General features: G+C 45.4%; 1 protein-coding gene across 4 annotated transcripts in view; it reads left to right on the top strand.

Moving 5' to 3' along the window:
- The window catches only part of hnf4g (hepatocyte nuclear factor 4, gamma), a 48,023-nt gene that overhangs the window by 9,310 nt on the left and 12,874 nt on the right, over positions 1 to 25,839 (top strand). Inside the window, exons 1-8 of one of the 4 annotated variants that reach the window (XM_046292646.1) lie at positions 200 to 225; positions 586 to 817; positions 18,624 to 18,789; positions 19,868 to 19,962; positions 20,543 to 20,649; positions 20,756 to 20,911; positions 21,323 to 21,410; positions 21,847 to 21,999. In XM_046292646.1, coding sequence (XP_046148602.1) covers positions 688 to 817; positions 18,624 to 18,789; positions 19,868 to 19,962; positions 20,543 to 20,649; positions 20,756 to 20,911; positions 21,323 to 21,410; positions 21,847 to 21,999 — 895 coding nt within the window. In that variant the 5' untranslated portion in view covers positions 200 to 225; positions 586 to 687. Of the gene's footprint in view, positions 1 to 199; positions 226 to 563; positions 818 to 18,621; positions 18,790 to 19,867; positions 19,963 to 20,542; positions 20,650 to 20,755; positions 20,912 to 21,322; positions 21,411 to 21,846; positions 22,000 to 25,839 lie in introns of those variants that run through there. The other 3 variants (XM_046292643.1, XM_046292645.1, XM_046292647.1) reach the window with 3 other exon arrangements.

The raw sequence follows: 25,839 nt of genomic DNA, 5'->3' as shown, positions 1-25,839 counted from the left end.
GGGAAAGAGAGAGAGGGAGAAGAGCCAGTAAAAGGATAGAGAGAGTGAGAGAGAGACTGACAGAGGGAAAGAGAGAGAGGGAGAAGAGCCAGTAAAAGGATAGAGAGTGAGAGAGAGACTGACAGAGGGAAAGAGAGAGAGGGAGAAGAGCCAGTAAAAGGATAGAGAGTGAGAGAGAGACTGACAGAGGGAAAGAGAGAGAGGGAGAAGAGCCAGTAAAAGGATAGAGAGAGTGAGAGAGACTGACTGAGGGAAAGAGGGAGAGGAGCCAGTAAAAGGATAGAGAGAGTGAGAGAGAGACTGACAGAGGGAAAGAGAGAGAGGGAGAAGAGCCAGTAAAAGGATAGAGAGAGTGAGAGAGAGACTGACAGAGGGAAAGAGGGAGAGGAGCCAGTAAAAGGATAGAGAGAGTGAGAGAGAGACTGACAGAGGGAAAGAGAGAGAGGGCGAAGAGCCAGTTAAAGGATAGAGAGAGTGAGAGAGAGACTGACTGAGGGAAAGAGGGAGAGGAGCCAGTAAAAGGATAGAGAGTGAGAGAGAGAGACTGACTGAGGGAAAGAGGGAGAGGAGCCAGTAAAAGGATAGAGAGAGTGAGAGAGAGACTGACTGAGGGAAAGAGGGAGAGGAGCCAGTAAAAGGATAGAGAGAGTGAGAGAGAGAGACTGACTGAGGGAAAGAAAGCGAGGGATGAAGTATCCGTCTGTGTCAGTGAGTAACTCTCTGTTGGACATGGATGTAGCCAACTACAGTGAGGGACTGGACCCAACGTACAGCACCCTGGGCTTCGATCATGCTGACGTCCTCTATGGTGGGGGAGGTGAGTGGACCCACACACACACAAAAACACACACACAAACACACGCATAGTTTACATACGTAGACATGTAGCTTGCCATTCTACTTATACACTCACACTCATTACTGCACTTAAAAAAACAGTTGAATATTGCATTTATCCATGAATGAATAATCCATGAGTGGTTAGAGGATGTTAGGATGTGAATCTCAGTGTGTCTTAAAGACAGGTTTATTGTGGGCCTACAGTTAGAGGATGTTAGGATGTGAATCTCAGTGTGTCTTAAAGACAGGTTTATTGTGGGCCTACAGTTAGAGGTCTGTTAGGATGTGAATCTTAAAGACAGTTTATTGTGGGTCTTAAAGACAGGTTTATTGTGGGCCTACAGTTAGAGGTCTGTTAGGATGTGAATCTCAGTGTGTCTTAAAGACAGGTTTATTGTGGGCCTACAGTTAGAGGTCTGTTAGGATGTGAATCTCAGTGTGTCTTAAAGACAGGTTTATTGTGGGCCTACAGTTAGAGGATGTTAGGATGTGAATCTCAGTGTGTCTTAAAGACAGGTTTATTGTGGGCCTACAGTTAGAGGATGTTAGGATGTGAATCTCAGTGTGTCTTAAAGACAGGTTTATTGTGGGCCTACAGTTAGAGGTCTGTTAGGATGTGAATCTCAGTGTGTCTTAAAGACAGGTTTATTGTGGGCCTACAGTTAGAGGTCTGTTAGGATGTGAATCTCAGTGTGTCTTAAAGACAGGTTTATTGTGGGCCTACAGTTAGAGGTCTGTTAGGATGTGAATCTCAGTGTGTCTTAAAGACAGGTTTATTGTGGGCCTACAGTTAGAGGTCTGTTAGGATGTGAATCTCAGTGTGTCTTAAAGACAGGTTTATTGTGGGCCTACAGTTAGAGGTCTGTTAGGATGTGAATCTCAGTGTGTCTTAAAGACAGGTTTATTGTGGGCCTACAGTTAGAGGTCTGTTAGGATGTGAATCTCAGTGTGTCTTAAAGACAGGTTTATTGTGGGCCTACAGTTAGAGGTCTGTTAGGATGTGAATCTCAGTGTGTCTTAAAGACAGGTTTATTGTGGGCCTACAGTTAGAGGTCTGTTAGGATGTGAATCTCAGTGTGTCTTAAAGACAGGTTTATTGTGGGCCTACAGTTAGAGGTCTGTTAGGATGTGAATCTCAGTGTGTCTTAAAGACAGGTTTATTGTGGGCCTACAGTTAGAGGTCTGTTAGGATGTGAATCTCAGTGTGTCTTAAAGACAGGTTTATTGTGGGCCTACAGTTAGAGGTCTGTTAGGATGTGAATCTCAGTGTGTCTTAAAGACAGGTTTATTGTGGGCCTACAGTTAGAGGTCTGTTAGGATGTGAATCTCAGTGTGTCTTAAAGACAGGTTTATTGTGGGCCTACAGTTAGAGGTCTGTTAGGATGTGAATCTCAGTGTGTCTTAAAGACAGGTTTATTGTGGGCCTAAAGACAGTTAGAGGTCTGTTAGGATGTGAATCTCAGTGTGTCTTAAAGACAGGTTTATTGTGGGCCTACAGTTAGAGGTCTGTTAGGATGTGAATCTCAGTGTGTCTTAAAGACAGGTTTATTGTGGGCCTACAGTTAGAGGTCTGTTAGGATGTGAATCTCAGTGTGTCTTAAAGACAGGTTTATTGTGGGCCTACAGTTAGAGGTCTGTTAGGATGTGAATCTCAGTGTGTCTTAAAGACAGGTTTATTGTGGGCCTACAGTTAGAGGTCTGTTAGGATGTGAATCTCAGTGTGTCTTAAAGACAGGTTTATTGTGGGCCTACAGTTAGAGGTCTGTTAGGATGTGAATCTCAGTGTGTCTTAAAGACAGGTTTATTGTGGGCCTACAGTTAGAGGTCTGTTAGGATGTGAATCTCAGTGTGTCTTAAAGACAGGTTTATTGTGGGCCTACAGTTAGAGGTCTGTTAGGATGTGAATCTCAGTGTGTCTTAAAGACAGGTTTATTGTGGGCCTACAGTTAGAGGTCTGTTAGGATGTGAATCTCAGTGTGTCTTAAAGACAGGTTTATTGTGGGCCTACAGTTAGAGGTCTGTTAGGATGTGAATCTCAGTGTGTCTTAAAGACAGGTTTATTGTGGGCCTACAGTTAGAGGTCTGTTAGGATGTGAATCTCAGTGTGTCTTAAAGACAGGTTTATTGTGGGCCTACAGTTAGAGGTCTGTTAGGATGTGAATCTCAGTGTGTCTTAAAGACAGGTTTATTGTGGGCCTACAGTTAGAGGTCTGTTAGGATGTGAATCTCAGTGTGTCTTAAAGACAGGTTTATTGTGGGCCTACAGTTAGAGGTCTGTTAGGATGTGAATCTCAGTGTGTCTTAAAGACAGGTTTATTGTGGGCCTACAGTTAGAGGTCTGTTAGGATGTGAATCTCAGTGTGTCTTAAAGACAGGTTTATTGTGGGCCTACAGTTAGAGGTCTGTTAGGATGTGAATCTCAGTGTGTCTTAAAGACAGGTTTATTGTGGGCCTACAGTTAGAGGTCTGTTAGGATGTGAATCTCAGTGTGTCTTAAAGACAGGTTTATTGTGGGCCTACAGTTAGAGGTCTGTTAGGATGTGAATCTCAGTGTGTCTTAAAGACAGGTTTATTGTGGGCCTACAGTTAGAGGTCTGTTAGGATGTGAATCTCAGTGTGTCTTAAAGACAGGTTTATTGTGGGCCTACAGTTAGAGGTCTGTTAGGATGTGAATCTCAGTGTGTCTTAAAGACAGGTTTATTGTGGGCCTACAGTTAGAGGTCTGTTAGGATGTGAATCTCAGTGTGTCTTAAAGACAGGTTTATTGTGGGCCTACAGTTAGAGGTCTGTTAGGATGTGAATCTCAGTGTGTCTTAAAGACAGGTTTATTGTGGGCCTACAGTTAGAGGTCTGTTAGGATGTGAATCTCAGTGTGTCTTAAAGACAGGTTTATTGTGGGCCTACAGTTAGAGGTCTGTTAGGATGTGAATCTCAGTGTGTCTTAAAGACAGGTTTATTGTGGGCCTACAGTTAGAGGTCTGTTAGGATGTGAATCTCAGTGTGTCTTAAAGACAGGTTTATTGTGGGCCTACAGTTAGAGGTCTGTTAGGATGTGAATCTCAGTGTGTCTTAAAGACAGGTTTATTGTGGGCCTACAGTTAGAGGTCTGTTAGGATGTGAATCTCAGTGTGTCTTAAAGACAGGTTTATTGTGGGCCTACAGTTAGAGGTCTGTTAGGATGTGAATCTCAGTGTGTCTTAAAGACAGGTTTATTGTGGGCCTACAGTTAGAGGTCTGTTAGGATGTGAATCTCAGTGTGTCTTAAAGACAGGTTTATTGTGTGGCCTACAGTTAGAGGATGTTAGGATGTGAATCTCAGTGTGTCTTAAAGACAGGTTTATTGTGGGCCTACAGTTAGAGGTCTGTTAGGATGTGAATCTCAGTGTGTCTTAAAGACAGGTTTATTGTGGGCCTACAGTTAGAGGTCTGTTAGGATGTGAATCTCAGTGTGTCTTAAAGACAGGTTTATTGTGGGCCTACAGTTAGAGGTCTGTTAGGATGTGAATCTCAGTGTGTCTTAAAGACAGGTTTATTGTGGGCCTACAGTTAGAGGTCTGTTAGGATGTGAATCTCAGTGTGTCTTAAAGACAGTTAGAGGTGTTATTGTCAGGTGTCTAAAGACAGGTTTATTGTGGGTCTGTTAGAGGATGTTAGGATGTGAATCTCAGTGTGTCTTAAAGACAGGTTTATTGTGGGCCTACAGTTAGAGGTCTGTTAGGATGTGAATCTCAGTGTGTCTTAAAGACAGGTTTATTGTGGGCCTACAGTTAGAGGTCTGTTAGGATGTGAATCTCAGTGTGTCTTAAAGACAGGTTTATTGTGGGCCTACAGTTAGAGGTCTGTTAGGATGTGAATCTCAGTGTGTCTTAAAGACAGGTTTATTGTGGGCCTACAGTTAGAGGTCTGTTAGGATGTGAATCTCAGTGTGTCTTAAAGACAGGTTTATTGTGGGCCTACAGTTAGAGGTCTGTTAGGATGTGAATCTCAGTGTGTCTTAAAGACAGGTTTATTGTGGGCCTACAGTTAGAGGTCTGTTAGGATGTGAATCTCAGTGTGTCTTAAAGACAGGTTTATTGTGGGCCTACAGTTAGAGGTCTGTTAGGATGTGAATCTCAGTGTGTCTTAAAGACAGGTTTATTGTGGGCCTACAGTTAGAGGTCTGTTAGGATGTGAATCTCAGTGTGTCTTAAAGACAGGTTTATTGTGGGCCTACAGTTAGAGGTCTGTTAGGATGTGAATCTCAGTGTGTCTTAAAGACAGGTTTATTGTGGGCCTACAGTTAGAGGTCTGTTAGGATGTGAATCTCAGTGTGTCTTAAAGACAGGTTTATTGTGGGCCTACAGTTAGAGGTCTGTTAGGATGTGAATCTCAGTGTGTCTAAAGACAGGTTTATTGTGGGCCTACAGTTAGAGGTCTGTTAGGATGTGAATCTCAGTGTGTCTTAAAGACAGGTTTATTGTGGGCCTACAGTTAGAGGTCTGTTAGGATGTGAATCTCAGTGTGTCTTAAAGACAGGTTTATTGTGGGCCTACAGTTAGAGGTCTGTTAGGATGTGAATCTCAGTGTGTCTTAAAGACAGGTTTATTGTGGGCCTACAGTTAGAGGTCTGTTAGGATGTGAATCTCAGTGTGTCTTAAAGACAGGTTTATTGTGGGCCTACAGTTAGAGGTCTGTTAGGATGTGAATCTCAGTGTGTCTTAAAGACAGGTTTATTGTGGGCCTACAGTTAGAGGTCTGTTAGGATGTGAATCTCAGTGTGTCTTAAAGACAGGTTTATTGTGGGCCTACAGTTAGAGGTCTGTTAGGATGTGAATCTCAGTGTGTCTTAAAGACAGGTTTATTGTGGGCCTACAGTTAGAGGATGTTAGGATGTGAATCTCAGTGTGTCTTAAAGACAGGTTTATTGTGGGCCTACAGTTAGAGGTCTGTTAGGATGTGAATCTCAGTGTGTCTTAAAGACAGGTTTATTGTGGGCCTACAGTTAGAGGTCTGTTAGGATGTGAATCTCAGTGTGTCTTAAAGACAGGTTTATTGTGGGCCTACAGTTAGAGGTCTGTTAGGATGTGAATCTCAGTGTGTCTTAAAGACAGGTTTATTGTGGGCCTACAGTTAGAGGTCTGTTAGGATGTGAATCTCAGTGTGTCTTAAAGACAGGTTTATTGTGGGCCTACAGTTAGAGGTCTGTTAGGATGTGAATCTCAGTGTGTCTTAAAGACAGGTTTATTGTGGGCCTACAGTTAGAGGTCTGTTAGGATGTGAATCTCAGTGTGTCTTAAAGACAGGTTTATTGTGGGCCTACAGTTAGAGGTCTGTTAGGATGTGAATCTCAGTGTGTCTTAAAGACAGGTTTATTGTGGGCCTACAGTTAGAGGTCTGTGTGTGGGCCTAGGATGTGAATCTCAGTGTGTCTTAAAGACAGGTTTATTGTGGGCCTACAGTTAGAGGTCTGTTAGGATGTGAATCTCAGTGTGTCTTAAAGACAGGTTTATTGTGGGCCTACAGTTAGAGGTCTGTTAGGATGTGAATCTCAGTGTGTCTTAAAGACAGGTTTATTGTGGGCCTACAGTTAGAGGTCTGTTAGGATGTGAATCTCAGTGTGTCTTAAAGACAGGTTTATTGTGGGCCTACAGTTAGAGGTCTGTTAGGATGTGAATCTCAGTGTGTCTTAAAGACAGGTTTATTGTGGGCCTACAGTTAGAGGTCTGTTAGGATGTGAATCTCAGTGTGTCTTAAAGACAGGTTTATTGTGGGCCTACAGTTAGAGGTCTGTTAGGATGTGAATCTCAGTGTGTCTTAAAGACAGGTTTATTGTGGGCCTACAGTTAGAGGTCTGTTAGGATGTGAATCTCAGTGTGTCTTAAAGACAGGTTTATTGTGGGCCTACAGTTAGAGGTCTGTTAGGATGTGAATCTCAGTGTGTCTTAAAGACAGGTTTATTGTGGGCCTACAGTTAGAGGTCTGTTAGGATGTGAATCTCAGTGTGTCTTAAAGACAGGTTTATTGTGGGCCTACAGTTAGAGGTCTGTTAGGATGTGAATCTCAGTGTGTCTTAAAGACAGGTTTATTGTGGGCCTACAGTTAGAGGTCTGTTAGGATGTGAATCTCAGTGTGTCTTAAAGACAGGTTTATTGTGGGCCTACAGTTAGAGGTCTGTTAGGATGTGAATCTCAGTGTGTCTTAAAGACAGGTTTATTGTGGGCCTACAGTTAGAGGTCTGTTAGGATGTGAATCTCAGTGTGTCTTAAAGACAGGTTTATTGTGGGCCTACAGTTAGAGGTCTGTTAGGATGTGAATCTCAGTGTGTCTTAAAGACAGGTTTATTGTGGGCCTACAGTTAGAGGTCTGTTAGGATGTGAATCTCAGTGTGTCTTAAAGACAGGTTTATTGTGGGCCTACAGTTAGAGGTCTGTTAGGATGTGAATCTCAGTGTGTCTTAAAGACAGGTTTATTGTGGGCCTACAGTTAGAGGTCTGTTAGGATGTGAATCTCAGTGTGTCTTAAAGACAGGTTTATTGTGGGCCTACAGTTAGAGGTCTGTTAGGATGTGAATCTCAGTGTGTCTTAAAGACAGGTTTATTGTGGGCCTACAGTTAGAGGTCTGTTAGGATGTGAATCTCAGTGTGTCTTAAAGACAGGTTTATTGTGGGCCTACAGTTAGAGGTCTGTTAGGATGTGAATCTCAGTGTGTCTTAAAGACAGGTTTATTGTGGGCCTACAGTTAGAGGTCTGTTAGGATGTGAATCTCAGTGTGTCTTAAAGACAGGTTTATTGTGGGCCTACAGTTAGAGGTCTGTTAGGATGTGAATCTCAGTGTGTCTTAAAGACAGGTTTATTGTGGGCCTACAGTTAGAGGTCTGTTAGGATGTGAATCTCAGTGTGTCTTAAAGACAGGTTTATTGTGGGCCTACAGTTAGAGGTCTGTTAGGATGTGAATCTCAGTGTGTCTTAAAGACAGGTTTATTGTGGGCCTACAGTTAGAGGTCTGTTAGGATGTGAATCTCAGTGTGTCATAAAGACAGGTTTATTGTGGGCCTACAGTTAGAGGTCTGTTAGGATGTGAATCTCAGTGTGTCTTAAAGACAGGTTTATTGTGGGCCTACAGTTAGAGGTCTGTTAGGATGTGAATCTCAGTGTGTCATAAAGACAGGTTTATTGTGGGCCTACAGTTAGAGGTCTGTTAGGATGTGAATCTCAGTGTGTCATAAAGACAGGTTTATTGTGGGCCTACAGTTAGAGGTCTGTTAGGATGTGAATCTCAGTGTGTCTTAAAGACAGGTTTATTGTGGGCCTACAGTTAGAGGTCTGTTAGGATGTGAATCTCAGTGTGTCTTAAAGACAGGTTTATTGTGGGCCTACAGTTAGAGGTCTGTTAGGATGTGAATCTCAGTGTGTCTTAAAGACAGGTTTATTGTGGGCCTACAGTTAGAGGTCTGTTAGGATGTGAATCTCAGTGTGTCTTAAAGACAGGTTTATTGTGGGCCTACAGTTAGAGGTCTGTTAGGATGTGAATCTCAGTGTGTCATAAAGACAGGTTTATTGTGGGCCTACAGTTAGAGGTCTGTTAGGATGTGAATCTCAGTGTGTCTTAAAGACAGGTTTATTGTGGGCCTACAGTTAGAGGTCTGTTAGGATGTGAATCTCAGTGTGTCTTAAAGACAGGTTTATTGTGGGCCTACAGTTAGAGGTCTGTTAGGATGTGAATCTCAGTGTGTCTTAAAGACAGGTTTATTGTGGGCCTACAGTTAGAGGTCTGTTAGGATGTGAATCTCAGTGTGTCATAAAGACAGGTTTATTGTGGGCCTACAGTTAGAGGTCTGTTAGGATGTGAATCTCAGTGTGTCTTAAAGACAGGTTTATTGTGGGCCTACAGTTAGAGGTCTGTTAGGATGTGAATCTCAGTGTGTCTTAAAGACAGGTTTATTGTGGGCCTACAGTTAGAGGTCTGTTAGGATGTGAATCTCAGTGTGTCTTAAAGACAGGTTTATTGTGGGCCTACAGTTAGAGGTCTGTTAGGATGTGAATCTCAGTGTGTCTTAAAGACAGGTTTATTGTGGGCCTACAGTTAGAGGTCTGTTAGGATGTGAATCTCAGTGTGTCATAAAGACAGGTTTATTGTGGGCCTACAGTTAGAGGTCTGTTAGGATGTGAATCTCAGTGTGTCTTAAAGACAGGTTTATTGTGGGCCTACAGTTAGAGGTCTGTTAGGATGTGAATCTCAGTGTGTCTTAAAGACAGGTTTATTGTGGGCCTACAGTTAGAGGTCTGTTAGGATGTGAATCTCAGTGTGTCTTAAAGACAGGTTTATTGTGGGCCTACAGTTAGAGGTCTGTTAGGATGTGAATCTCAGTGTGTCTTAAAGACAGGTTTATTGTGGGCCTACAGTTAGAGGATGTTAGGATGTGAATCTCAGTGTGTCTTAAAGACAGGTTTATTGTGGGCCTACAGTTAGAGGGTCTGTTAGGATGTGAATCTCAGTGTGTCTTAAAGACAGGTTTATTGTGGGCCTACAGTTAGAGGTCTGTTAGGATGTGAATCTCAGTGTGTCTTAAAGACAGGTTTATTGTGGGCCTACAGTTAGAGGTCTGTTAGGATGTGAATCTCAGTGTGTCTTAAAGACAGGTTTATTGTGGGCCTACAGTTAGAGGTCTGTTAGGATGTGAATCTCAGTGTGTCTTAAAGACAGGTTTATTGTGGGCCTACAGTTAGAGGTCTGTTAGGATGTGAATCTCAGTGTGTCTTAAAGACAGGTTTATTGTGGGCCTACAGTTAGAGGTCTGTTAGGATGTGAATCTCAGTGTGTCTTAAAGACAGGTTTATTGTGGGCCTACAGTTAGAGGTCTGTTAGGATGTGAATCTCAGTGTGTCTTAAAGACAGGTTTATTGACAGGTTTGTGGGCCTACAGTTAGGATGTGAATCTCAGTGTGTCTTAAAGACAGAGGTCTGTTAGGATGTGAATCTCAGTGTGTCTTAAAGACAGGTTTATTGTGGGCCTACAGTTAGAGGTCTGTTAGGATGTGAATCTCAGTGTGTCTTAAAGACAGGTTTATTGTGGGCCTACAGTTAGAGGTCTGTTAGGATGTGAATCTCAGTGTGTCTTAAAGACAGGTTTATTGTGGGCCTACAGTTAGAGGTCTGTTAGGATGTGAATCTCAGTGTGTCTTAAAGACAGGTTTATTGTGGGCCTACAGTTAGAGGTCTGTTAGGATGTGAATCTCAGTGTGTCTTAAAGACAGGTTTATTGTGGGCCTACAGTTAGAGGTCTGTTAGGATGTGAATCTCAGTGTGTCTTAAAGACAGGTTTATTGTGGGCCTACAGTTAGAGGTCTGTTAGGATGTGAATCTCAGTGTGTCTTAAAGACAGGTTTATTGTGGGCCTACAGTTAGAGGTCTGTTAGGATGTGAATCTCAGTGTGTCTTAAAGACAGGTTTATTGTGGGCCTACAGTTAGAGGTCTGTTAGGATGTGAATCTCAGTGTGTCTTAAAGACAGGTTTAGGTTTTGTGGGCCTACAGTTAGAGGTCTGTTAGGATGTGAATCTCAGTGTGTCTTAAAGACAGGTTTATTGTGGGCCTACAGTTAGAGGTCTGTTAGGATGTGAATCTCAGTGTGTCTTAAAGACAGGTTTATTGTGGGCCTACAGTTAGAGGTCTGTTAGGATGTGAATCTCAGTGTGTCTTAAAGACAGGTTTATTGTGGGCCTACAGTTAGAGGTCTGTTAGGATGTGAATCTCAGTGTGTCTTAAAGACAGGTTTATTGTGGGCCTACAGTTAGAGGTCTGTTAGGATGTGAATCTCAGTGTGTCTTAAAGACAGGTTTATTGTGGGCCTACAGTTAGAGGTCTGTTAGGATGTGAATCTCAGTGTGTCTTAAAGACAGGTTTATTGTGGGCCTACAGTTAGAGGTCTGTTAGGATGTGAATCTCAGTGTGTACAGTTAGAGGTCTTAAAGACAGGTTTATTGTGGGCCTACAGTTAGAGGTCTGTTAGGATGTGAATCTCAGTGTGTCTTAAAGACAGGTTTATTGTGGGCCTACAGTTAGAGGTCTGTTAGGATGTGAATCTCAGTGTGTCTTAAAGACAGGTTTATTGTGGGCCTACAGTTAGAGGTCTGTTAGGATGTGAATCTCAGTGTGTCTTAAAGACAGGTTTATTGTGGGCCTACAGTTAGAGGTCTGTTAGGATGTGAATCTCAGTGTGTCTTAAAGACAGGTTTATTGTGGGCCTACAGTTAGAGGTCTGTTAGGATGTGAATCTCAGTGTGTCTTAAAGACAGGTTTATTGTGGGCCTACAGTTAGAGGTCTGTTAGGATGTGAATCTCAGTGTGTCTTAAAGACAGGTTTATTGTGGGCCTACAGTTAGAGGATGTTAGGATGTGAATCTCAGTGTGTCTTAAAGACAGGTTTATTGTGGGCCTACAGTTAGAGGTCTGTTAGGATGTGAATCTCAGTGTGTCTTAAAGACAGGTTTATTGTGGGCCTACAGTTAGAGGTCTGTTAGGATGTGAATCTCAGTGTGTCTTAAAGACAGGTTTATTGTGGGCCTACAGTTAGAGGTCTGTTAGGATGTGAATCTCAGTGTGTCTTAAAGACAGGTTTATTGTGGGCCTACAGTTAGAGGTCTGTTAGGATGTGAATCTCAGTGTGTCTTAAAGACAGGTTTATTGTGGGCCTACAGTTAGAGGTCTGTTAGGATGTGAATCTCAGTGTGTCTTAAAGACAGGTTTATTGTGGGCCTACTGTCATGCAGGTGAATGAGGACCCAAAAGCGACTTGGCGAAAACAGAGTCTTTAATCCAGTAAAGTAAATCTACAATCATAAGACATAATTCCACTCGTAATGACGAGAACAGACTGGAGACTCGATCAAGAACTGCAGGTTGCCTCGGGAAGGCACTTGAACGTAGCAGACTCAGACACCTGCTCACCACGCAGCATCTGAGGGAAACACGACACGACAGGGCGATACACAGACACAGCACGGTGAACAATAGACAAGGATCCGACAGGGCAGAAACGGAAAACAAGGGGAGAAATAGGGACTCTAATCAGGGAAAAGGATAGGGAACAGGTGTGGGAAGACTAAATGATTGATTAGGGGAATAGGAACAGCTGGGAGCAGGAACGGAACGATAGAGAGAAGAGAGAGAGGAAGAGAGAGAGAAAAAGGGGAACGAACCTAAAAAAGACCAGCAGGGGGAAAACGAACAGAGGGAAAAGCAAAATGACAAGACAATCTAAGACAAAACATGACAGTACCCCCCCACTCACCGAGCGCCTCCTGGCGCACTCGAGGAGGAATCCTGGCGGCAACGGAGGAAATCATCAATAAGTGAACGGTCCAGCACGTCCCGAGACGGAACCCAACTCCTCTCCTCAGGACCGTAACCCTCCCAATCCACTAAGTATTGGTGACCCCGTCCCGAGAACGCATGTCCATGATCCCCTACGTACCTTGTAAATAGGTGCGCTCTCGACAAGGACGGGAGGGGGGAGGGAAGACGAACGGGGGTGCGAAGAAAGGGCTTGACACAGGAGACATGGAAGACAGGATGAACGCGACGAAGATGTCGCGGAAGAAGTAGTCGCACAGCGACAGGATTGACGACCTGGGAGACACGGAACGGACCAATGAACCGCGGAGTCAACTTACGAGAAGCTGTCGTAAGAGGAAGGTTGCGAGTGGAAAGCCACACTCTCTGGCCGCAACAATACCTTGGACTCTTAATCCTATGTTTATTGGCGGCTCTCACAGTCTGTGCCCTGTAACGGCAAAGTGCAGACCTCACCCTCCTCCAGGTGCGCTCACAACGTTGGACAAACGCTTGAGCGGAGGGAACGCTGGACTCGGCAAGCTGGGATGAGAACAGAGGAGGCTGGTAACCCAGACTACTCTGAAACGGAGATAACCCGGTAGCAGACGAAGGAAGCGAGTTGTGAGCGTATTCTGCCCAGGGGAGCTGTTCTGCCCAAGACGCAGGGTTTCTGAAAGAAAGGCTGCGTAGTATGCGACCAATCGTCTGATTGGCCCTCTCTGCTTGACCGTTAGACTGGGGATGAAACCCGGAAGAGAGACTGACGGACGCACCAATCAAACGACAGAACTCCCTCCAAAACTGTGACGTGAATTGCGGGCCTCTGTCTGAAACGGCGTCTAACGGGAGGCCATGAATTCTGAACACATTCTCGATGATGATTTGTGCCGTCTCCTTAGCGGAAGGAAGTCTAGCGAGGGGAATGAAATGTGCCGCCTTAGAGAACCTATCGACAACCGTAAGAATCACAGTCTTCCCCGCAGACAAAGGCAGACCGGTAATGAAGTCTAGGGCGATGTGAGACCATGGTCGAGAAGGAATGGGGAGCGGTCTGAGACGACCGGCAGGAGGAGAGTTACCCGACTTAGTCTGCGCGCAGTCCGAACAAGCAGCCACGAAACGGCGCGTGTCACGCTCCTGAGTCGGCCACCAAAAGCGCTGGCGAATAGACGCAAGAGTGCCTCGAACACCGGGATGACCAGCTAACTTGGCAGAGTGAGCCCACTGAAGAACAGCCAGACGAGTGGAAACAGGAACGAAAAGGAGGTTACTAGGACAAGCGCGCGGCGACGCAGTGTGCGTGAGTGCTTGCTTAACCTGTCTTTCAATTCCCCAGACTGTCAACCCGACAACACGCCCATAAGGAAGAATCCCTCGGGATCAGTAGAAGCCACAGAAGAACTAAACAGACGGGATAAGGCATCAGGCTTGGTGTTTTTGCTACCCGGACGGTAAGAAATCACAAACTCGAAACGAGCGAAAAACAACGCCCAACGAGCTTGACGGGCATTAAGTCGTTTGGCAGAACGGATGTACTCAAGGTTCTTATGGTCTGTCCAAACGACAAAGGAACGGTCGCTCCCTCCAACCACTGTCGCCATTCGCCTAGGGCTAAGCGGATGGCGAGCAGTTCGCGGTTACCCACATCATAGTTGCGTTCAGATGGCGACAGGCGATGAGAAAAATAAGCGCAAGGATGAACCTTATCGTCAGACTGGAAGCGCTGGGATAGAATGGCTCCCACGCCTACCTCTGAAGCGTCAACCTCGACAATGAATTGTCTAGTGACGTCAGGAGTAACGAGGATAGGAGCGGACGTAAAACGTTCTTTTAGAAGATCAAAAGCTCCCTGGGCGGAACCGGACCACTTAAAACACGTCTTGACAGAAGTAAGAGCTGTGAGAGGGGCAGCAACTTGACCGAAATTACGAATGAAACGCCGATAGAAATTAGCGAAACCTAGAAAGCGCTGCAACTCGACACGTGACCTTGGAACGGGCCAATCACTGACAGCTTGGACCTTAGCGGAATCCATCTGAATGCCTTCAGCGGAAATAACGGAACCGAGAAAAGTAACGGAGGAGACATGAAAAGAGCACTTCTCAGCCTTCACGTAGAGACAATTCTCTAAAAGGCGCTGTAGAACACGTCGAACGTGCTGAACATGAATCTCGAGTGACGGTGAAAAAATCAGGATATCGTCAAGATAGACAAAAACAAAGATGTTCAGCATGTCTCTCAGAACATCATTAACTAATGCCTGAAAAACAGCTGGCGCATTGGCGAGACCAAACGGCAGAACCCGGTACTCAAAATGCCCTAACGGAGTGTTAAACGCCGTTTTCCACTCGTCCCCCTCTCTGATGCGCACGAGATGGTAAGCGTTACGAAGGTCCAACTTAGTAAAGCACCTGGCTCCCTGCAGAATCTCGAAGGCTGATGACATAAGGGGAAGCGGATAACGATTCTTAACCGTTATGTCATTCAGCCCTCGATAATCCACGCAGGGGCGCAGAGTACCGTCCTTTTTCTTAACAAAAAGAACCCCGCCCCGGCCGGAGAGGAAGAAGGCACTATGGTACCGGCGTCAAGAGACACAGATAAATAATCCTCGAGAGCCTTACGTTCGGGAGCCGACAGAGAGTATAGTCTACCCCGAGGAGGAGTGGTCCCCGGAAGGAGATCAATACTACAATCATACGACCGGTGAGGAGGAAGGGAGTTGGCTCGGGACCGACTGAAGACCGTGCGCAGATCATGATATTCCTCCGGCACTCCTGTCAAATCGCCAGGTTCCTCCTGAGAAGTGGGGACAGAAGAAATGGGAGGGATGGCAGACATTAAACACTTCACATGACAAGAAACGTTCCAGGATAGGATAGAATTACTAGACCAATTAATAGAAGGATTATGACATACTAGCCAGGGATGACCCAAAACAACAGGTGTAACAGGTGAACGAAAAATCAAAAAAGAAATAGTCTCACTGTGGTTACCAGATACTGTGAGAGTTAAAGGTAGTGTCTCAAATCTGATACTGGGAAGATGACTACCATCTAAGGCAAACATGGGCGTAGGCTTGTCTAACTGTCTGAAAGGAATGTCATGTTTCCGAGCCCATGCTTCGTCCATGAAACAACCCTCAGCCCCAGAGTCAATCAAGGCACTGCATGTAGCACCCGAACCGGTCCAGCGTAGATGGACCGACATAGTAGTACAGGATCTAGATGAAGAGACCTGAGTAGTAGCGCTCACCAGTAGCCCTCCGCTTACTGATGAGCTCTGGCCTTTACTGGACATGAATTGACAAAATGTCCATCAAATCCGCAATAGAGGCACAGGCGGTTGGTGATCCTCCGTTCCCTCTCCTTAGTCGAGATGCGAATACCTCCCAGCTGCATGGGCTCAGTCTCTGAGCCAGAGGAGGGAGATGGTTGCGATGCGGAGCAGGGAAACACCGTTGACGCGAGCTCTCTTCCACGAGCTTGGTGACGAAGATCTACCCGTCGTTCTATGCGGATGGCGAGAGCAATCAAAGAGTCCACACTGGAAGGAACCTCCCGAGAGAGAATCTCATCTTTGACCACTGCGTGGAGTCCCTCCAGAAAACGAGCGAGCAGCGCCGGCTCGTTCCAGTCACTAGAGGCAGCAAGAGTGCGAAACTCTATAGAGTAATCCGTTATGGATCGATCACCTTGGCATAGGGAAGCCAGGGCCCTAGAAGCCTCCCTACCAAAAACTGAACGGTCAAAAACCCGAATCATCTCCTCTTTAAAGTTCTGGTAATTGTTTGAACAATCAGCCCTTGCCTCCCAGATAGCTGTGCCCCACTCTCGAGCCCGGCCAGTAAGGAGTGAAATGACGTAAGCAACCCGAGCTCTCTCTCTAGAGTATGTGTTGGGTTGGAGAGAGAACACAATATCACACTGGGTGAGAAAGGAGCGGCACTCCGTGGGCTGCCCGGAGTAGCAAGGTGGGTTATTAACCCTAGGTTCCGGAGGCTCGGCAGGCCAGGAAGTAACAGGTGGCACGAGACGAAGACTCTGGAACTGTCCAGAGAGGTCGGAAACCTGAGCGGCCAGGTTCTCCACGGCATGGCGAGCAGCAGACAATTCCTGCTCGTGTCTGCCGAGCATGGCTCCTTGGATCTCGACGGCAGTGTTACGAGCGTCTGTAGTCGCTGGGTCCATTCTTTGGTCGGATCCTTCTGTCATGCAGGTGAATGAGGACCCAAAAGCGACTTGGCGAAAACAGAGTCTTTAATCCAGTAAAGTAAATCTACAATCATAAGACATAATTCCACTCGTAATGACGAGAACAGACTGGAGACTCGATCAAGAACTGCAGGTTGCCTCGGGAAGGCACTTGAACGTAGCAGACTCAGACACCTGCTCACCACGCAGCATCTGAGGGAAACACGACACGACAGGGCGATACACAGACACAGCACGGTGAACAATAGACAAGGATCCGACAGGGCAGAAACGGAAAACAAGGGGAGAAATAGGGACTCTAATCAGGGAAAAGGATAGGGAACAGGTGTGGGAAGACTAAATGATTGATTAGGGGAATAGGAACAGCTGGGAGCAGGAACGGAACGATAGAGAGAAGAGAGAGAGGAAGAGAGAGAGAAAAAGGGGAACGAACCTAAAAAGACCAGCAGGGGGAAAACGAACAGAGGGAAAAGCAAAATGACAAGACAATCTAAGACAAAACATGACACCTACAGTTAGAGGTCTGTTAGGATGTGAATCTCAGTGTGTCTTAAAGACAGGTTTATTGTGGGCCTACAGTTAGAGGTCTGTTAGGATGTGAATCTCAGTGTGTCTTAAAGACAGGTTTATTGTGGGCCTACAGTTAGAGGTCTGTTAGGATGTGAATCTCAGTGTGTCTTAAAGACAGGTTTATTGTGGGCCTACAGTTAGAGGTCTGTTAGGATGTGAATCTCAGTGTGTCTTAAAGACAGGTTTATTGTGGGCCTACAGTTAGAGGTCTGTTAGGATGTGAATCTCAGTGTGTCTTAAAGACAGGTTTATTGTGGGCCTACAGTTAGAGGTCTGTTAGGATGTGAATCTCAGTGTGTCTTAAAGACAGGTTTATTGTGGGCCTACAGTTAGAGGTCTGTTAGGATGTGAATCTCAGTGTGTCTTAAAGACAGGTTTATTGTGGGCCTACAGTTAGAGGTCTGTTAGGATGTGAATCTCAGTGTGTCTTAAAGACAGGTTTATTGTGGGCCTACAGTTAGAGGATGTTAGGATGTGAATCTCAGTGTGTCTTAAAGACAGGTTTATTGTGGGCCTACAGTTAGAGGTCTGTTAGGATGTGAATCTCAGTGTGTCTTAAAGACAGGTTTATTGTGGGCCTACAGTTAGAGGTCTGTTAGGATGTGAATCTCAGTGTGTCTTAAAGACAGGTTTATTGTGGGCCTACAGTTAGAGGTCTGTTAGGATGTGAATCTCAGTGTGTCTTAAAGACAGGTTTATTGTGGGCCTACAGTTAGAGGTCTGTTAGGATGTGAATCTCAGTGTGTCTTAAAGACAGGTTTATTGTGGGCCTACAGTTAGAGGTCTGTTAGGATGTGAATCTCAGTGTGTCTTAAAGACAGGTTTATTGTGGGCCTACAGTTAGAGGTCTGTTAGGATGTGAATCTCAGTGTGTCTTAAAGACAGGTTTATTGTGGGCCTACAGTTAGAGGACAGTAAGAGGAGAAGTTGTCATCTCCACACGTTGATGGATATAAGGAAAGTTGGTCAAACCTGGACTTTCTTCTCTCTGGCATTGTCAAGATGTATTCCTCCTCCTTGGACGTGGTTGGCGTATGCAATCATCTTTCTGGTGTGTTTTTGTTGCTATATTTAAAAGTCTTGATCTCATGGTTTTGGTCTTGACATCACACAGGGTTTGGGTCTGGGTCCCAATACGCTGGTTCTTGTTCTAAGTCTGGGTCTGTGAAGGTTGGAACTTGGTCTGGTTCTGGAGTTTTGAAGGCTCTTCTCATCTCTGGAGCCATGTAGATATAGAAAAACTAGATCAACCCTAACCCTGCTTGGTTTTGGAGTGAGGTTTAATATTATTGCTGTCCTTCACATGTATTCCAGATAAAAGCACCAAAGGCTTTCCTAATCAAGCCAATTCCCTATCTGTCACCATACAGATACCAGTCAGCTAGTACAGATCTGAATCCCACTGAGTCCTTCTTTTCCTTTGTCAAGATGCCTTGATTTCACATGCACAAAGGAATGATTGATTCTCTATTTCAATTGAGGAGGTTTTCTGATGCAAGGAGGATGCGTGTGTGTGTGTTCATGTTTGTGTGTGTGTGTGTGTTTGTGTGTGTGTATGTGTGTGTGTACATGCATGATGAGTAACCTTTTCTGAGGCCATAAAACTTGTATTAGCTCCCTGCACTAATACCTATAGACTTCAGCTCAGTGGTCTAACCCAGTCTTTGGATAATGTGTGTGTTCCAGACAGTATGCCAGCGGAGCCGGGCCTGTCCCAGGCAGATGTTGGGAACTCTAACTGTGCCATATGTGGAGACAAGGCTACAGGGAAACACTATGGAGCTTCCAGCTGTGATGGATGTAAAGGCTTCTTCAGGCGCTCCATACGCAAGAACCACATCTACTCCTGCAGGTAGGGGAGTGTGTGTCTGTGTTTCCAGCCTATAGCTACCAGAGCCTGTGTCTACACTAACAGACACAAGAACCACATCTACTCCTGCAGGTAGGGGAGTGTGTGTCTGTGTTTCCAGCCTATAGCTACCAGAGCCTGTGTCTACACTAACAGACACAAGAACCACATCTACTCCTGCAGGTAGGGGAGTGTGTGTCTGTGTTTCCAGCCTATAGCTACCAGAGCCTGTGTCTACACTAACAGACACAAGAACCACATCTACTCCTGCAGGTAGGGGAGTGTGTGTTTGTGTTTCCAGCCTATAGCTACCAGAGCCTGTGTCTACACTAACTGACACAAGAACCACATCTACTCCTGCAGGTAGGGGAGTGTGTGTCTGTGTTTCCAGCCTATAGCTACCAGAGCCTGTGTCTACACTAACAGACACAAGAACCACATCTACTCCTGCAGGTAGGGGAGTGTGTGTCTGTGTTTCCAGCCTATAGCTACCAGAGCCTGTGTCTACACTAACAGACACAAGAACCACATCTACTCCTGCAGGTAGGGAGTGTGTGTCTGTGTTTCCAGCCTATAGCTACCAGAGCCTGTGTCTACACTAACAGACACAAGAACCACATCTACTCCTGCAGGTAGGGGAGTGTGTGTTTGTGTTTCCAGCCTATAGCTACCAGAGCCTGTGTTTACACTAACAGACACAAGAACCACATCTACTCCTGCAGGTAGGGGAGTGTGTGTCTGTGTTTCCAGCCTATAGCTACCAGAGCCTGTGTCTACACTAACAGACACAATATTAAAATTACACTCCTGCAGGTACAGTACACTCTTAGAACAAAGGTGCTATCTAGAACCGACAAGGGTTCTTCGGAATCCTTTTTGGTGCCAGGCAGAACCTTTTGGGGTTCCATGACTTTCCACAGAGGGTTCTACCTGGAACCAAAAAGGGTTCTCCTATGGGGACAGCTGAAAAGCCCTTTTGGAAGCTTTTTTTCTAGGAGTGTAGTCATACTGCAACCAACAGAACTACAAGGTAGGCCCATAGAGTTAAGATATTGACAGTAACCTGTCTTTGCGTCTCCAGGTTTAACCGTCAGTGTGTGGTGGACAAGGACAAGAGGAACCAGTGTCGGTTCTGCAGGCTCCACAAGTGTTTCAGAGCTGGCATGAAGAAAGAAGGTTGGCCACATCAAACCATCAGTATTACTGAATACCAATAGAATATGGCGCTCATCTCCATCAATGTGCAGGCTTTTGTTCCAGCACTAGCTCTGTACTCACAAATGAAGCAAATCAAGCAGTCAGTGTGAGGAGGGCATCAGGGCTGGGAGGCTGAAACCAGGGTTGCCATAAACTAAACATGATTATTCAGAGAACACTGTGTTTATGATGGATATCAGAAAAGGATTGTGTGTGTGATTTGTGTGTGTGTGTGTGTGTTTATGGGCCCTGTAACCTTGGCAGAGAGCTTTATGACACCCAATCATGTGGCTTTCAGACATGTTGTTCAGTGCTGCTATTGGTTAACTTTTGACTTCACCTCTACACAGCCTGTTCTCCTGCATGGTTTGGTCAGAACTGAAAGTCAGCTATTCAAATGATTATTATGATATTGTAGCAAATTCCGGGGATAGGCAAACTATGTTTGTTTCTCAGTCCTATACCTTAGATTCTGGAAATGGTAACATGGTAATATCATACTAATAGCTCTGATCTGATGTGTTTTGTGTGTGTGTGTGTGTGTTTGTGTGTATTTCAGCGGTTCAGAATGAGAGAGATCGAATCAGCTCCAGAAGAAACATTCAGGACAATCAGGATCTCCCACCTATCACTGTTCTGGCCCAGGCAGAGTCACTGTCTCAACAGGTAAAACACACCCGCACCCGCACCTGCACACACAAACACGTACACACACACATCATCAGTGTTTCCAATCATCTGCATGACTATTCATTCTCTCTCCCCACTCTAGATCAGTGTATCCAGTCCCAGGGGTGCAGTAGATGTGTCGGAACAGAAGTCAGCTGGTGTGGGTGATGTCTGTGACTCCATGAGACAACAGCTGCTAGTGCTGGTGGAATGGGCCAAATACATCCCTGCCTTTGGTGAGCTGCCCTTGGATGACCAGGTAAGCAACCTGACTAGTCTGGGCGTAGCTACCTGACCACCTAATAGTGACTGGAACTTAAACAAAACAGTGGTTACCAAAGTTATGCCACGACTCTTCTAAAGCCTTTTGAATGTGCTTGTGACCTTCCAGAAACACAAAGTAATGGATCTAGCTTCAGTTCGTAGCTAATGGTTTAGATTCACATGAGTCTTGAACTGAGATATGTTTGTAGCCTGTGATTGGTTACTCATGTCATTGTTTCTCACCCTGTGTGTGTTTCCTGTGTCTGTGTCTCTGTGTGTGTGTGTGTGTGTGTGTGTGTGTGTGTGTGTGTGTGTGTGTGTGTGTGTGTGTGTGTGTGTGTGTGTGTGTGTGTGTGTGTGTGTGTGTGTGTGTGTGTGTGTGTGTGTGTGTGTGTGTGTTGTCCAGGTGAGTCTGCTCAGGGCTCATGCAGGGGAACACCTTCTACTAGGGGTCGCCAAGAGGTCAATGCCTTACAAGGACTTCCTGCTTCTTGGTAAGAACTGACCTCTCACCTCTCACCTTTATGCCTCAGTAACACCCAATCAGAACCTGCTATACTGCCGTGCTAAGCTTGATTTAAAGCTGACATATCAAGGCCAACAGGTCGGTTGCCCTGTAAGACTGTTATACAACCAGATAATCATTGACTCAAGTCTTTGGAGGCCTCTGACTTAAACATGTTTTATCAGACAGAAAGACATAGAAGACACTTTTTGTGGATCGCCACCTACAGATGATTTGTAGAGGGTAAAATTATCAAAATAATTGCTAAGTAATGTAAATGGGGATTAGAAGTGACATGCTTCAAGTACATTCACCTACACACACATACACACACACACATGTACATCCCCCGCAACATGTGGAGAAACACACACTCAACCCCCCTACCCCTCTCCCAAAACACACATTTCCCTCCCCCTCCCCAGGTAATGGGTGTGTGATCCATGGTAGCAGTGCGGAGCCGGACATCGGTCGTGTAGCTAACCGTGTTCTAGATGAGCTGGTTCTGGCCTTCCAGGACATCCAGATAGATGACCATGAGTATGCTGCTCTCAAGGCCATTGTCTTCTTTGACCCCGGTAAGCACTTTAACAACCCCGACTCAGGCAGCCTTCCACTTTTACACACCCATATACCACACAATAGCTTCCGTATTCAACCAAACAAAGTTGATTCGAATGGTTTTGTTAATCATTGACACGTGACTGTTCTCTGTTGCCTCTGCTTCAGCAGACGCCAAAAAGCCTGCACGCATATAATTTCATATCAAATCAAAAATGGTGCCGGAGGAGATGGCTGCCGTTTTATTTTTATGTCACCTTTATTTAACCAGGTAGGCAAGTTGAGAACAAGTTCTCATTTACAATTGCGACCTGGCCAAGATAAAGCAAAGCAGTTCGACAGATACAACAACACAGAGTTACACATGGAGTAAAACAAACATACAGTCAATAATACAGTATAAATAAGTCTATATACGATGTGAGCAAGTGAGGTGAGATAAGGGAGGTAAAGGCAAAGAAAAATACCATGGTGGCGAAGTGAATGCAATATAGCAAGTAAATCACTGGAATGGTAGATTTGCAGTGGAAGAATGTGCAAAGGGGTGCAAAGGAGCAAAATAAATAAATAAATACAGTAGGGGGAGAGGTAGTTGGGCAAATTATTTTGGGGCTAAATTATAGATGGGCTGTGTACAGGTGCAGTGATCTGTGAGCTGCTCTGACAGCTGGTGCTTAAAGCTAGTGAGGGAGATTTGTTTCCAGTTTCATAGATTTTTGTAGTTCTTTCCAGTCATTGGCAGCAGAGAACTGGAAGGAGAGGCAGCCAAAGGAAGAATTGGTTTTGGGGGTGACCAGAGAGATATACCTGCTGGAGTGTGTGCTACAGGTGGGTGCTGCTATGGTGACCAGCGAGCTGAGATAAGGGGGAACTTTACCTAGCAGGGTCTTGTAGATGACCTGGAGCCAGTGGGTTTGGCGAGTATGAAGCGAGAGCCAGCCAACGAGAGCGTACAGGTCGCAGTGGTGGGTAGTATATGGGGCTTTGGTGACAAAACGGATAACACTGTGATAGACGGCATCCAATTTATTGAGTAGGGTATTGGAGGCTATTTTGTAAATGACAACGCGGAAGTCGAGGATCGGTAGGATAGTCAGTTTTACGAGGGTATGTTTGGCAGCATGAGTGAAGGATGCTTTGTTGTGAAATAGGAAGCCAGTTCTAGATTTAACTTTGGATTGGAGATGTTTGATGTGAGTCTGGAAGGAGAGTTTACAGTCTAACCAGACATCTATGTATTTGTAGTTGTCCATCACGTCCAGAGTAGTGATGTTGGACAGACGGGCAGGTGCAGGCATCGATTGGTTGAAGAGCATGCATTTAGTTTTACTTGTATTTCAGAGCAATTGGAGGCCACAGAAGGAGAGTTGTATGGCATTGACGCTTGCCTGGAGGGTTGTTAACACAGTGTCCAAAGAAGGGCCAGAAGTATACAGAATGGTGTCGTCTGCGTAGAGGTGGATCAGAGACTCACCAGCAGCAAGAGTGACATCATTGATGTATACAGAGAAGAGAGTCGGTCCAAGAATTGAACCCTGTGGCACCCCCATAGCGACTGCCAGAGGCCCGGACAATAGGCCCTCCGATTTGACACACTGAACTCTATCAGAGAAGTAGTTGGTGAACCAGGAGAGGCAATCATTTGAGAAACCAAGGCTTTCGAGTCTGCCGATGAGGATGTGGTGATTGACAGAGTCGAAATCCTTGGCCAGGTCAATGAGTACGGCTGGCCAGGTCAATGAATACGGCTGCACAGTATTGTTTCTTGTTGATGGCGGTTAAGATATCGTTTAGGACCTTGAGCGTGGCTGAGGTGCAGCAATGACCAGCTCTGAAACCAGATTGCATAGCGGAGAAGGTATGGTGGGATTCGAAATGGTCAGTAATCTGTTTGTTCACTTGGCTTTCGAAGACCTTCTAACCAACTGTCCTATTTTGTTAGTTTTTTTGTAACTTATTTCTTTACTTATTTTGTACATAATGTTGCTGCTACCGTATCTTATGACTTCTGGACATTAGAACAGCAATTACTCACCTCAAACTGAATAAACATTTTAACGAGTCCAACGCAAAGGATATTTGCGTGAAGAAAAGATGGAGAAAAAGGGGGCGGATGTCGGGGTGCCTTCTGAGAATCCGTAGGCGAGTGAGTAAACCTCCACTACCATCCGTTCTATTGGCCAACGTGCAATCACTGGAAAACAAACTGGATGTTATACGATCAAAACTATCCTACCAACGGAACATTGAAAACTGTAATATCTTATGTTTCACTGAGTCGTTGCTGAACGACGACACGGATAATATAGAGATGGCGGGATTTTCCATGCATCGGCAGGATAGAGAAGTTACGTCTTGTAAGATGAGGGATGGGGGTGTGTGTCTATTTCTCAATAACAGCTGATGCGCGATGTCTAATATTAAAGAAGTTTCGAGGTATTGCTCGTCTGAGGTAGAGTACCTAGTGATAAGCTGTCAACCACACAATCTACCAAGAGAGTTCTCATCTATATTATTCATAGCCGTCTATTTACCACCACAAACCGATGCTGGCACTAAGGCCGCACTCAACCAGCTGTATAAGGCCATAAGCAAACAAGAAAATTCTCATCCAGAAACGGAGCTCCTAGTGGCCAGGGACTTTAATGCAGGCAACCTTAAATACGTTTTACCTCATTTTTACCAGCATGTCACATGTGCAACCAGAGGGGGAAAAAAAACTCTACACCATCTTTACTACACACAGAGAGACGCATAGAAAGCTCTCACTCACCCTCCATTTGGCAAATCTGACCATAATTCTATCATCCTGATTCCTGCTTACAAGCAAAAACTAAAGCTGGAAGTAACAGTGACTCGCTCAATACGGAAATGGTCAGATGACGCGGATGGTACACTACAGAAATGTTTTGCTAGCACAGACTGGAATATGTTCCGGGATTCATCCAATGGCATTGAGGAGTATACCATCACAGTCATCGGCTTGGTCAATAACTGCATCAATGGCGTCGTCCCCACAGTGACCGTACGTACATATCCCAACCAGAAGCCATGGATTACAGGCAACATCCGCATTGAGCTAAAGACAACCACTTTCAAGGAGTGGGACACTAATCCGTACGCTTATAAGAAATCCCGCTATGCCCTCAGACAAACCATCAAACAGGCGAAGTGTCAATACAGAACTAAGATAGAATCCTACAACACCGGCTCTGACGCTCGTCAGATGTGGCATGGCATGAAAACTATTACGGACTACAAAGGGAATCTCATTAACAGCATCATCCTGGATACCTTAGACACACTCCAATTCACATTCCACCCCAACAGATCCACAGATGACGCAATCTCAATTGCACTCCACACTGCCCTTTCCCACCTGGACAAAAGGAATACCTATGTGCGAATGCTGTTCATTGACTAAAGCTCAGCATTAGTGCCCACAAAGCTCATCACTAAGCTAAGGACCATGGGACTAAACACCTCCCTCTGCAACTGGATCCCGAACTTCCTGACGGGCCGCCCCCAGGTGGTAAGGGTAGGCAACAACATGTCTGCCACGCTGATCCTCAACACTGGGGCCCCTCAGGGATGTGTACTTAGTCCCCTCCAGTACACCCTGTTCACCCACGACTGCATGGCTAAACACTTCTCCAACACTATCATTAAGTTTGCTGACGACACAACAGTAGTAGGCCTGATTACTGACAACGATGAGACAGTCTATAGGGAGGAGGTCAGTGACTGCCAGGACAACAACCGCTCCCTCAATATGAACAAGACAAAGGAGCTGATTGTGGACTAAAGGAAAATGCGGGCCGAACGGGCCCCCATTAACATCGACGGGGCTGTAGTGG

Source organism: Oncorhynchus gorbuscha, linkage group LG12, assembly GCF_021184085.1.
Source record: "Oncorhynchus gorbuscha isolate QuinsamMale2020 ecotype Even-year linkage group LG12, OgorEven_v1.0, whole genome shotgun sequence".
NCBI classification, from domain to species: domain Eukaryota; kingdom Metazoa; phylum Chordata; class Actinopteri; order Salmoniformes; family Salmonidae; genus Oncorhynchus; species Oncorhynchus gorbuscha.
Note: the sequence above shows the minus strand (reverse complement) of the source record. Positions and strands in the feature narration are given on the sequence as shown.